Source organism: Daktulosphaira vitifoliae, unplaced genomic scaffold (genome assembly GCF_025091365.1).
Source record: "Daktulosphaira vitifoliae isolate Bord-2020 unplaced genomic scaffold, ASM2509136v1 Scaffold_3, whole genome shotgun sequence".
In the NCBI taxonomy this organism is placed as follows: domain Eukaryota; kingdom Metazoa; phylum Arthropoda; class Insecta; order Hemiptera; family Phylloxeridae; genus Daktulosphaira; species Daktulosphaira vitifoliae.
The window spans coordinates 17,548,478-17,561,389 of NW_026099574.1; the positions used below are offsets into that span (position 1 = coordinate 17,548,478).

The 12,912-nt window shown below is 27.0% G+C and overlaps 2 protein-coding genes and 1 pseudogene across 2 annotated transcripts; 2 read left to right on the forward strand and 1 right to left on the reverse strand.

The window, feature by feature from the left end:
* The first annotated feature begins 2,259 nt into the window (after positions 1–2,259).
* LOC126902064 (uncharacterized) lies at positions 2,260–5,104 on the forward strand (annotated as a pseudogene).
* A 3,331-nt stretch (positions 5,105–8,435) lies between these two features.
* LOC126903236 (ADP-ribosylation factor-like protein 2) lies at positions 8,436–10,377 on the reverse strand. Its single transcript, XM_050681316.1, has 5 exons — positions 10,131–10,377; positions 9,865–9,975; positions 9,510–9,672; positions 8,962–9,042; positions 8,436–8,841 (listed from the first exon to the last, which is right to left on the reverse strand). The coding sequence occupies exons 1-5, from the start codon at positions 10,193–10,195 to the stop codon at positions 8,707–8,709; spliced, it is 555 nt and encodes a 184-aa protein (XP_050537273.1). The 5' UTR covers positions 10,196–10,377; the 3' UTR covers positions 8,436–8,706.
* A 351-nt stretch (positions 10,378–10,728) lies between these two features.
* On the forward strand, positions 10,729–12,096 carry LOC126903235 (viral IAP-associated factor homolog). Its single transcript, XM_050681315.1, has 5 exons — positions 10,729–10,911; positions 10,994–11,126; positions 11,355–11,586; positions 11,650–11,855; positions 11,918–12,096. The coding sequence occupies exons 1-5, from the start codon at positions 10,906–10,908 to the stop codon at positions 12,028–12,030; spliced, it is 690 nt and encodes a 229-aa protein (XP_050537272.1). The 5' UTR covers positions 10,729–10,905; the 3' UTR covers positions 12,031–12,096.
* Positions 12,097–12,912: the final 816 nt, after the last annotated feature.

Below are 12,912 nucleotides of genomic sequence, written 5' to 3' on the forward strand. Positions count from 1 at the left end.
TTGATTTGACGCTATATTGTTTAAACCCAACTAAACGCTAAATTGTACTTTCCCAAACAACAATTATATTATGTCAATTGCCACCGGAATTTCTGCTAATCTTTTTCTTTTTCTTTGGCTTAATCCCATCTACTTGGGGTCGGCCACCCTCATCCTTAACTTCCACTTGACACAATCTCCACATCTACGCTCACATCAGCTGTCCTCATATCGCATTCAATAACATCCCTCAATCTCTTTTTTGGTATTCCTCTACCTCTTCTTTCTTCAACATTCATTTCTATAACTATTTTTACAGCTTCCGATTCTTCTCTCCTCATAACATGACTAAATCATCTAAGTCTATTTTCTCTCATCTTATCCACGCTACACTTATACTCCATCTTATATGCTCATTCTTTATTCTATCTTTTTTAGTTACTCCACTCATCCAACTAAGCATTTTCATCTCGACTACACTCATTCTCTGCTCTACTTTCTTATCAACCGCCCAACACTCTGAACCATACATCATAGCTGGTCTCACTACATTGTTGTAGAATTTACCTTTTAGCCTCATTGGAATTCTTTTATCGCATAAGACACCAGACGCTTCTCTCTACTTCAACCACCCGCACTTAATCCTGTGTCTTACAATCTCGTCAATACCACCGCTCTTTTACTTTACTGATCCTAAATACTTAAAACTTTCTACCTCCCCATTCACACTCTCGCCTATTGTCACTGATCTCTTCATTTCATCTACTTCATGTCCTCTTTTGTCAACCCAGCCAGAACTTCTGGTAATGATAAAATTAATTGTCATAAAGTGTCTAAAATTGGTTTTGTTCTAGTAAACTCAATGGTGGATAATAACTTTCATGATATAAATCTTAAAAGGTCAAATAAAGTTATAACTGTATCTTCAATAACTTCTATTGTTAAAATTAATAATGAAATAATTAAAGTAAACCTATTGCTACTACTTCAACTAATCGCTATTTAAAAAAAATACCAGCAGTGTCCCCCCACAGTGTGTATAATTGGGTGCAGAATAGATGATATGTGACAGTGATTAAAGTCATTATCAAAAAACAACGCCTTGATGCAAATCTGTAGATAGTGTTTAATTTTAAAATTTTAATGAATTATTACAAAAGTTACTATATCTCCTATTTCCTTATTTATATCCTAAATACAAGTTGTATGCATTACTAGTGCAAAGTATGTAATCGATGGAGGATTTCTCCACTATAAAGTTATTTGACAAATATATCAAAAAATTGTTTTTTCCATTTTCTTATTCATTTTCCCATTCTAAATTTTGATAGAATATATCTTCAACAAAAGTACAATTTTCTTAATCTTCAATCTTTATTTCTATTGAATTTGTACGCCATTGACCTTTACAATGTTCACATATAATAGAACATTTAAGCCCTGTTTTTCGGCAGCCACAATTTTTACCAGCTCCAGCACCTGACTGAAGGCCGTTTTATGACAATCATCTTTATTATTAGCAGAAATTTCGGTGGCAATTGACATTATATAATTGTTGTTTAGGGGATGTACAATTTAGCGTTTAGTTGGGTTTATATCAATTACCTACTATATCGGTTGTATCTTAATATACATTACACTTTAAGGATACTATAAATAAATTACTCACACATACACACATATGCATTTATAACATTGTGTCTAATGTAAGTATAACATGATAAAAAGTAACCGAAAAATGACAAAAATTGGAAAATAAATTTTAGTACTCACTTTAGTACTCAGGAATGTCTAATTTCTTTTCAGTTAATTTGTTATATAACCCTGAGTCACTATCTTTACCATAACCTCCAAAATAAATATACAAAATATCCAATATACAAAACAATAGTTTAAATCACACAATGTCATCATAACGAAAGAGAAAATTTTTTTATAATTGTAATAAATTGAACCGGAATCTGGTAGTTAAGTAATTCGTATATGCTTCCCATCTGTAAATCATATTTATAACAATCAAAAGTTAAAATATTTTTTTTAATATAATTATTTATATAAATAATTGAAAAGACATGAATCTATATAAAAAATATTGTTTTTTTAAATTAACGTTTTTTTATTAATAGTAATTAATTAGCCTTATCTAACGTTCCAATACACTTTGGGTAATTTGCACGTTTTTCAAATTCTGTTGAAATTTCTAACCATTTCTTTTTGTTAGGTTCACTCATTACAGTATTTTTTAATTTAATCCATGTGATTTGGCATACCTAGCGTATTATGCCACTCCATAGTAGATACTCCATTTTGTAATTATTGTGTAAATCGATTATCGAGCAACCTGTTGACAAGTATCTGAAAAATAAAATAAAAAAATAATTTATGATTATTTTCTATATATAGACTAATTTTTTCTGTGTATTTTCATAACTTTGACTAAATATTATATGAGATATTTTGGATATTTTTTAATGCATAAAAATCCATGGGCACAGTTTACATGAGTCATGTTTACTTGTACTATAGGCGCAGTTTACAATCCAATTTTTTGTTTCAGGATTAGAATTACAAAATAGATGGAAGGGTATTCGAGATGCATATATAAAGGAAGTAAAAAGATGAAACAAGTCAAGTCTGGATCGGGAGCAGTAAAGTCGTCATATTTATATTATAGAAGGTTGCAATTTCTACAGCCAATCATAAAAAAAAATTCTACTGAGAGTAATTTTGAAACTCCAGACGTTGGAGGTGATGAAAATTTAGAATCATCGACTGAAAATGCGATTGAGGAAGATAGTTCCAGAGTTCCAAACGTAAAAGGTACTTTCAAAAGTCCTCTTCAGCAACAAAAAAAAATAAAACTTCATCCTGCTGATGAGCACTTTGCCAACATCATAGAAAAAAGTTTAAATCATAGGAATACTGTAGAAAAAAAAACCCAGCACAGGGGGGTCGCGGCACAGTGGTGACGTGGCATAGTTGGATCAAGTATAATGATATCTGACAGTGATTAAAATCACTATCAAAAAAAAACGCTTCGATGCAAATCTTTAGATAGTGTTTAATTTTAAAAAATGGTGGATTATTCCAAAAGCTTCATAAACTGCTAGTTCCTTATTAATATCCTGATTAAGATAAAGTATGTCGAATGAAAAAGGGATTATTAAAAAATAGTATTTCTTATAAAAAAATAATGTTGATCCATATACTTTTAAATATGTCATAGCATTATAAAGTTAAAAATGTAAAAAATAAAATCGAGAATTTTCACATAATAATAGCATTTGGTAGCCATTTTCACCGTGAAGATAAAATAAAGTCCGAAAATATTTTTTCGCATAATAAAGTAGTTTACATTAACTTTAATTTAAGATATAAATAAAAGTGTCAGACTTTTCGGAACAGTTTCAAAATTTAAGTTGAAAAAGTAAATTTTTTGTGAAAAGGTTGTCATTTTAAACCCCTTCCTGTGGGCAGGTAAAGGGTCAGATATGAAAAAAAATATATACCAAATGATAGGTAAAGACATCATGCATCTATAAAAAAAAAATTATATTGATCCATACATCTTTCAAAAAGTTATAGCATTATAAAGTTAAAAATATAAAAAAGAATTTTTTTACAAAAATCGTATTTTTTTTATTAAGTTTAATGTCTGTTTTCACCATGAAGATAAAATAAAGTCCGAAATTTTTTTTTACCATTATAAAGTATATTACATTAGCTTTAATTTAAGATATATATAAAAGTGTCAGACCTTCCGGAACACTTTCAAAAGTTAAGTTGAAAAAGTTCTACTTTCTATATGCATTTTTATGTTTTGAATCCCCCCTGTATTTAGGGAAATGGTCCGATTTAAAAAAACAGTATGTCGAATGAAAGATCTATATAAATACTACTTCTCATAAAAAAATTGTAATGATTCATACATTTTTCAAAAAGTTATAGCATAATAAAGTTAAAAATGGAAAATACAAAATCGAAAATTTTCACACAAAAATAGCATTCGGTAGCCATTTTCACCATGAAGATAAGATAAAGTCCGAAATTTTTTTTTTTCATGATAAAGCATATTACATTAGCTTTAATTTAAGATATATATAAAAGTGTCAGACCTTCCGGAACATTTTCAAAATTTAAGTTAAAAAAATTAATTTTTTGTGAAAAAGTTGTCATTTTAAATCCCCCCTTGTGGGCAGATTAAGGGTTAATGATATTATGCATCTATGTAAAAAAAAATTATATTGATATGTTTATTTTTGAAAAAGTTATAGCACTTTTAAATAAAAAAAATTGAAAAAATTTCGAAAATTAGCGATTTTTAAATTCGTAATTTTTTTGGAGGTTTCCCCCATTTACGGGAAACGAGGGAATTTTTTTCAATTTTTGAGGGTAATGTCTTCGACTAGATACAATTTGTGATCTTTTGACGTATCATTGAAAGAAATCGGTTCGGTGAGAGCTGAGAAAAAGTGGTAACAGACACAAAAAAAAAAAAACACATCTTAGTAAAACCAATACCTTCTCAGCTTCGCATCGAAGCTAAAATATCAAATGCAATGCTTTTAAAAATTAAAATGGAAATTTGTATTCTATTTTTAAGAAATCAATCAATACAAACTCATCCTCAACCTTCAAGTACAGACATCTCTAAATCCAACTATGTATCCACATCGTACAGCCAACAAAATACGCAACGATATGCATACTGTTAGGGGCTTGTTTAATAGTTGAGGATCTTGGTCAAAACCAAGAATCGGAAGCTACCCGACGTCTGCCCAAATATCATCCTTATCTCTTTAAATGAGTTTTAATTGCCTGAGGGAGACACAGGCAATCGTGTACCTTAGTTGCAGGGGATAGATTATTAAATAAAATTAGACTTTTGTTTTATGTCAACGACAAAGTAAAGTTATATTTTAGATGTTTAGTAAATATAAATTATATGTAATGTACAATACGTCTGACCTAAATCCTAGTACAGTTGGTTAGGAGCTATATCCAAGTGAGACGGACTTGGTTGGCTATGATGACAATTGGCGATAGACGGGTCGTTGAATAAAACAAGTTAAGTTATAAGTAATATAAATAAGACGAAAGTAATAATATTGAAAACTATGTCTATAACGGCCACTCAAACACAACTGCTCTTTGTTAGTTCGACGTCAGTAGCTCCGGACTACAGACTAGTAGAATTGTCACATTAGCATCTCCTTCTATGCTAATTAATATTTATTACGAATTAAATAAATAGAAATAAAACGTGTGTAATATAAGTGGTAAAAAAAGAGTAATAAATGTTCTTACAATACCCACAATATGATTGTCCAAATTATATAACTATTTCATACAATACACTTCGTCATAATCACATTACTTTTTATTTTGTTTCAATATTAAAAGTAATTTTGTTTTATAATTTATAAAGTAGTTCAACAAATATTTGTTAAGTCTAAAGGTTGATTTATTATTTTGTTATAATTTTTTAATAATTTTCAGTAAATAAAAAATTTAATAAAATTTAGACAGACTTACCTTGATGTAACTATAAGTTTTTTTTGTGGTGAAATGCAATATCTTAATGCATTTTCATCAGCTTTTAAGGAGTTTTTAATTGTCTCCAATTGGTCATCGAATGATTTAATAGACATTCTAAAATGGTTGAAAAATTTATCTTCGTGATCTCTAAGTTTTGGATATAACGTGATATATAAATTAAAAGAAAGTCTTGTTTTTAAAATTGGATGAACCCAATATTTTCTTTCCTTTCTTTTCTTTATTGAGTCTTTAAACGCTCGAAGTTTTACTGCTGATTCTATCGTTAATGTTGTATCTTTCGATTAATATCCGCCATGCCACTTCGTAATTTGACGCCATCGTTTCCAAACAATTAACAGCCTGTTAAGCATCGTCTTTTAGATCAGCTTTCAAATGAACAAATTTTTGTATGGCTGAAAATTGACCATTAGTATGAATTAATGCAGAAAAAATATCGTGAAATGTTGTCTATTGCTTATAGTTGCCATGAAATGTTGGAATATCTAGCAGGGCTAATCTTATAACTGGCGCCGCTACTGTTGAAGGTGTTGCTGTCGTGTTTCTTACAACCGCTTTGCTGATTACTCTACTCAATTTATTAAGCATCTTCTCCACAATCGTGCTAACTTTAAAGTATGGGTCTTCAAAATCAGCTCTATAATTTTGCTGTTTCTATACATTTACTCCTTAAAATATGTCGATTTCCGACTATACTTGGTCATACTCGCTCCATGCTTCCTTAATTTTTTCTTACCTAAGCTAAATTTCGATGAAGTACGACTTTTCATCCAGAACAAATTTTAAGAATTTGGTCAATGTCGATTTTAATTGACCTCTCTTTATCCCCAATCGTGCAGCTTTACTCTTACGGTTATCTTCAGGCTTAAATAACAATAATAAATTATTATTGTTTCAAAATAAACAAATCTATTCAACAGACCGTTAATAATATATATATATTTATACGCTCTGTTCAAAAGTTATGTGTGTAGCCAGTAAAGTTACACATAGCTCGAGTTGGCATTACCCCTCTCAATGTAATGACAACAATCGTGTCCGGCACTACCGGCACCTTGCGAGCACTACGTCGGTGTACGCGATTGAAGTCATACCGCATCTCTTGAGTCTGATGACTCGTGGCCAGTGAGCTGGCGTGTTTTTAATTTGTTTCATTGTTTTTTGGTTGGTATTGGCCTGTTTAGGTGACAACCAACACTTTATATTACCAGTTACGTGCTATTACTCGAGTGCTCAACGGAAATAGAGCAGCGGAGGTTGACATTCCATACGCAAAAGGAACTATTACTTTGGGAAGCGTTTTGGCAGTCGATTCAACGTTAATTGCACTATGGATAGCTGATGGCTGGGTGATGTTTCGTTTTGTTTGTTTTTTTCTACTATTATTATTCTAATGTTAATATATTGATATATTGAATATTTATTAGTTTATATATATATATGTATAATAAAGTTACTGTTTGGAATTGATATTATACGATTGTCAAGTAAAACCCCCCGATCCGTCATTTATGTTAAGATAATTAACTTAACGTTAAAAGTATAAAGTAGTGAAATAATTTACTCTGGGAATTGTAAAGTTTCATTCAATATATTTTACACGCTCTATTAACTGTTAAATAATGTCCGTGGAAATCTGAGCAAAGTACAAATTTAATGATTGTATCACAATAAATCGTTGTACGTCGACACTTTATAAATATTGGTTTTTTATCTATTTCACATGACGAAACCCAAAGCACTTCTANCGCTCTATTAACTGTTAAATAATGTCCGTGGAAATCTGAGCAAAGTACAAATTTAATGATTGCATCACAATAAATCGTTGTACGTCGACACTTTATAAATATTGGTTTTTTATCTATTTCACATGACGAAACCCAAAGCACTTCTACGAGTTTTAAATACGTTAATAACATATAATATATTATTATATCCCGTATATAGCAATCGTTGCTGCTACGCCATTACGTTGGGATGAAATTAACCTTTTTCCAATTTAATTTGTCAGAATTATTTACGAACACGCACTTTCATTATTATTTTTTTTGAGTTCTCGATAAACATTAGACGTTCTAGACAAACTATATGTGCGGACGTTATCTCTTATTACTAAAAGATATTAAATAAATTTAAAATAATACGAAACTCGAAGCACTGTACAAAGAATAATTCTCAATAACAAAAACCGGACGACTGTAAAGATAAGATTACATGTCACTTACAATAAAGGCCTAAATAACTTCCATTCTTACAACCAATAAATCATCAATTTTTTATCCATCTTAATGATAATAAAAACAATTATGAAGATTATCCAGATTTTAATGAAGATCAAAATACTGAATAAAATAGGCAACTTGCTAACATAAAAATTAGTATTTAAATATTTTGTTAAAAGTGCCATTAATAATTATGTTAAATAAATTGTGATTTTTTAATGTTTAAAAAATTGCATTAGCATATTTTCTTCTTGTTCTTCTTCGCTTTAATTCCAACTACTTGGGGTCAGCTACCCTTATCCTAAACTTCCACTTAACACGATCTCCCACATCGTCTACGCTCACGTCAGCTGTTCTCAAATCGCAGTCAATAGCATGAGTAATATTATGATATTTATTTTTATAGACTTCAGAGAAGTTTAGACCTGAGATTTTTGGCCATTGCTGAAATAAAGTGAAGAATTTGTATGTCTCCTGATTAGTTTGTCAGGAGAAGAAAGGATAAAATAAAAATATTGTTTTTGTCCACTTTTTATTTCTTTTGTTAACTTTTATTCTATAGATTATTTCATTACCAAAAAAAAACGGTATCTTAAATTTATTTCCTACTATATTTAGTATAAAAAATTTTTTTACTCATAGTACTTGTGCCATTTTTAGTTTAAAAAATTCGAAAAGTTATAAATAAAAATTTTTATTGTAAGATTAATATATATTTATTTTTACAAATAAAAAACAAAACTTAAAAACTATCTATATTAATTATTTTCAAGTACAACTAAACGTTAATATAGATTTTTATTGGAATGGTTAAATGTTGTTTCCTTTTAATTATCATTCATATTATTGTTATATAAAAGAGAATTATATATGATAAATCATAAGAAGTGATTAAATGGTAAAATTTTACTAAAATAATAGTTTACAGATAAAATACTAAAGTTTATTTTTAATCAAGAGTAAAAATTCTAGCAGAAATATCATTAACCATCCAATTAATGCCTTCTAATAAATTTTCACCTGTATATGCACTACAATGAATAATTTTCCAATGATGACTTTTTATACGTTCAAGTTGAAGAATCTAGAATCATTCAGTTTCAATGTATAGTTATTAAATTCTATGTTTGGTACTTTTATATACTTTTTTAATGAGTTATAACAAGAAATAGGGTTAGTTTATATTTAAAAATTGTATACAAACTTCTTTTATTTCTTCAGCAGATAATGCTCCTTGTAAATCTTGTTTATTAGCAAAAATAAGTAAAGTTGCTCCAGCCAACCTCTAAAATTTTCATAACAAAATAATATAAATAGATGATGTTATATATTAGATTATATTAACAAAAGAAAAATTGTTTGAAATTATCTACTTTGATTTATTTATTTAATTATTTTTGTAATAGTGAAAAATAATTTTTATTACTTTTTGTTAAATAATAAAGTTTGCAAATTAAAAATAAAACTTAGATGATCACAAACTTGTCAAATGACTGAAAAAATTAGTAAGTTATCAAAAATGTAATTTAAGTAAATTTCATAAGTTCTCTTTAAAAATTAAAATTTTTAAGACTTCTCAGGCATGTGATATGCCTAATAAGACTGAAGGATATGTCATATATCCTTTTTATAAAACTGTACTGATAACAGTTAAAACCCAAATTTGTTGGTAACATCATAATAGGTCTATTATAGAATAGTATAAATTTATGGATAACTTGCACTATAATTTATTGTATTTTGAATACTTACTTCTTCTTCAATTAAACTATGTAGCTCTGAAGTACAGTCATTTAATCTTCTTTTATCTGCACTATCAACTACCCATATCAGACCGTCTGTACTTTCAAAATAATTTCGCCAATATGATCTTAATGACTTTTGCCCACCAACATCCCATACATTTAATTTATAGCTAAAACGTATCAAAATTATTAGTTATATAATTAAAAATATTTTTTTTTAGATTATAATTTAAAATTTTTTTAAATACCGGACTATTATTATTGTTATTATAATGTCAACTAATTAGCAGATTATTAAAAAAACATTATTTATGGATTTTTTTTGTTCAAAAATAATATTAAAAAATAAAATCAATAAATACTTTTTATGATCCAATGTTTTAATATTAAATCCTAATGTTGGTTCAATTGTATTTGTTGGTTCTCCATTGTATTTTTTCAAAATGGTTGTCTTTCCAGCATTATCTAGACCTCTAATTTAAATTAGTTAAAGGACATACTAAAATATTATTCAGTCATTTTTTGATTCAGAATTATTACTCATCTAAAATTTATCAATCGAATAATTTTAAAAAAGATTTAAAATAACAAGTTCAATCATTAAACATTTCAAGTTTTAAAAGGATACAGTATTAAAATTCTCATCTCTTTCTCTTTTTGTTTCATTTTCTTTAATACTGTCATTAAACCCATTTTATTATTAAATATGTATTAATATAAATATTAAATTCGAAATTATACAGAGAACTAATTAAACATTTAATACAATACAATTTTTAACAGAACTCACTAAATTAACAAATAAATTCATTAAATGAATACAGCTTAAAAAAAAAAAATTAAATAAATATTAATTTTTAGTTTATCTTTTTTATAAAATATAAATTTGTAACTTGTATTTAAGTTTAGAAGATTTTGAATTATGCAATAAATGTTATATTCTTTTGTTATCTCTGATAACGAGAAATGATATAAATTAACATTTTAACTCTTTATCCTAGAAATTCAAGTAATTTTAATTGAAATATTAGGAAATAACATTTTAATTTTTTATTTATTTTTTATTATATTTGAATAATAATTACTCATATCAATTTATGAGTTATTAATAACGGCTAATTTGTTATAACAATTCTTAGAATTATCTACTAACAGATAGCGTTGTTTAATGTATTGAAATTAAAAGTGCGAACATTTAATACTATATCTTGGTTATAGTGAATGATATTTTTAACAAGATTACAATATCTGTTTTCACTCCATAAAAGGAATTTTATAAAATCCGTTTTATCATAGAAACAATAGTAATTATTTTTTTGCAACAATTTAAATAATTTATGAAGAATATTTCACAATTTACCATAATTTTTATTTAGAATTAATTTTACTGTTTACAATTGAAAATGCAAGTATGTATTTTTCTTAGTTAATATGTCATGTTTTAAATATCTTAAAATTAAGTTAAGAAAAACTTTCATGTTTTAATTACAGGACCCGAACGAAGATACTGAATGGAATGATATATTAAGAGCTAAAGGAATTATACCTCCCAAAAAGGAAAAAGAAATTACTGAAGATGATGTAATTAATTTAGTAGAGCAAACTGTCAGAGAAAAACGAAATGGTAAATACATGTTTTTTCTATAAAAAATTTTTTAATAATATTTTAATTGTTAAAAGTGGTTACATTAATAGTTGTAAATATAAAAATCACACAAGTAGAAATATTGTTAAAATATCATTGCCCATATTTTATCTATTAAAGTTAACAAGCCAATTTGTCCTACCTTAAGTTAATAAGTTTATGAACTAAGTAATAATTTTATATATTTAATATCTTTCACTGGTATAGGAGAGAAAAAAGATATGGTGGATATGTCTTTAGATGAACTAGATGAATTAGAAGATGAAGAAGATGAAAGAGTATTGGAAGAATATCGTAGGCGGAGAATTGCTGAACTAAAAGAACAATCGAGGAAAGATGTTTTTGGTGAAGTAATTGAAATTAGTGGTCAAGATTTTGTGAATCAAATCAATAAAGCTGGTCAAGGAGTATGGGTAGTATTACTTTTATATAAACAGGGGTAAATTTTTCTTATGTTTAGAGTACTTTATTTTAAGTAATATTTATTTATTTTCTATTTTAGTATCCAGGTATGTGCTTTATTGAACGAGTATCTTAATAACTTAGCGAGGAAGTTTCCAGCTACAAAATTTGTGAAGAGTATTTCTACCACATGTATCCCAAATTATCCAGATAGTAATTTACCAACTATTTTTATTTATCATGAAGGTGATATGAAACATCAATTTATTGGGCCAAGACTATTTTCACTGACAACAACACAAAATGGTACTTATTTTATTGATTTTAATCACTTTGTGTAATATAAAATGTAATACTATATTTTTTAGAATTTGAGTGGATGTTGGGACAAGCTGGTGCAGTAAAAACTAATATTAAAGAAAATCCCAAGCCGAAAGCTAGAGATGTCTTGTTTGATAATTTACTCTCAAATATGCAATGATAAAGATCAAAATAAACATTTTATGTTTAAAATTAATTTAATTAAAAATATATATTTTTAAAGTTATTTTTAAGTTTAAGTTATTGTATTTTTAAAAGACTATTTAATAATATATTCATATAGAAATAATATTCTTGAAATGCACATTAATTAAATTAATATTTTATTTATGAATATATTAGTAATTGAGTGATAAGACCAACAGTTGTTCAACAGCTCTGATATAAAAAACATACATTAATTTACATTTAATTAATAAAAAATAATGGTTCTTTTTATTGTTTCATAAAATAAATTGTAAATTTTACTTTTTTTTATCTATCCATTTGACAGTCAAATCTAAACAAGTGACCATGAAAGATTTTGACTGGTTAAAAAACCAATTCTAGTTTAATTAGTTTGATATAAAATTTAAAAAGAGTTCACTAAAGCTATTAATAGATTTTATTAATATAATATATATTGTTCTAATATAGCTAACAAGGAAAAGACAAAAAAAAAAAAAGTTAGAAAACAACAAATCAATACATTAGATGAAAATTTATTCAAATTTGATTAAATAATAACAACTTTATTAATTGAGAATTTAAGTATAAATATTGATATATCATTATAATATTTATAAATATTATTATATTAAAATCATGCTAATCATCTTGTTTCAAGCACCAACTGGTTCCACTCTTCCCTAATTATATAGATTTTAATAATAGACAAATATCTTGGATTGATACATAAGTTAGTTTGTTTATCAGCATTCTATAATTAGTATTTAAATAGTACAAGGTTTAAATCGTGATGAATAAGCTAATTTCAACAGCATTTCTATAATCGATAAACTTTTTAAGATATGTCGTTTACAATTTAAAAACAAAATACATC

Bases quoted from the DNA above. Each gene is read 5' to 3' on its own strand.
- LOC126903236 (XM_050681316.1), bottom strand. From the start codon at position 10,195: ATGGGTTTAATGACAGTATTAAAGAAAATGAAACAAAAAGAGAAAGAG. The intron at 9,673-9,864 runs GTATTTATTGAT...GATACGTTTTAG, and splicing joins AAAACATTGGATCATAAAAA to CTATAAATTAAATGTATGGG. The intron at 8,842-8,961 runs GTTTGTATACAA...GAATGATTCTAG, and splicing joins CTGCTGAAGAAATAAAAGAA to ATTCTTCAACTTGAACGTAT.
- LOC126903235 (XM_050681315.1), top strand. The intron at 11,587-11,649 runs GTAAATTTTTCT...TTTCTATTTTAG, and splicing joins TTACTTTTATATAAACAGGG to TATCCAGGTATGTGCTTTAT. The intron at 11,856-11,917 runs GTACTTATTTTA...TATATTTTTTAG, and splicing joins ACTGACAACAACACAAAATG to AATTTGAGTGGATGTTGGGA.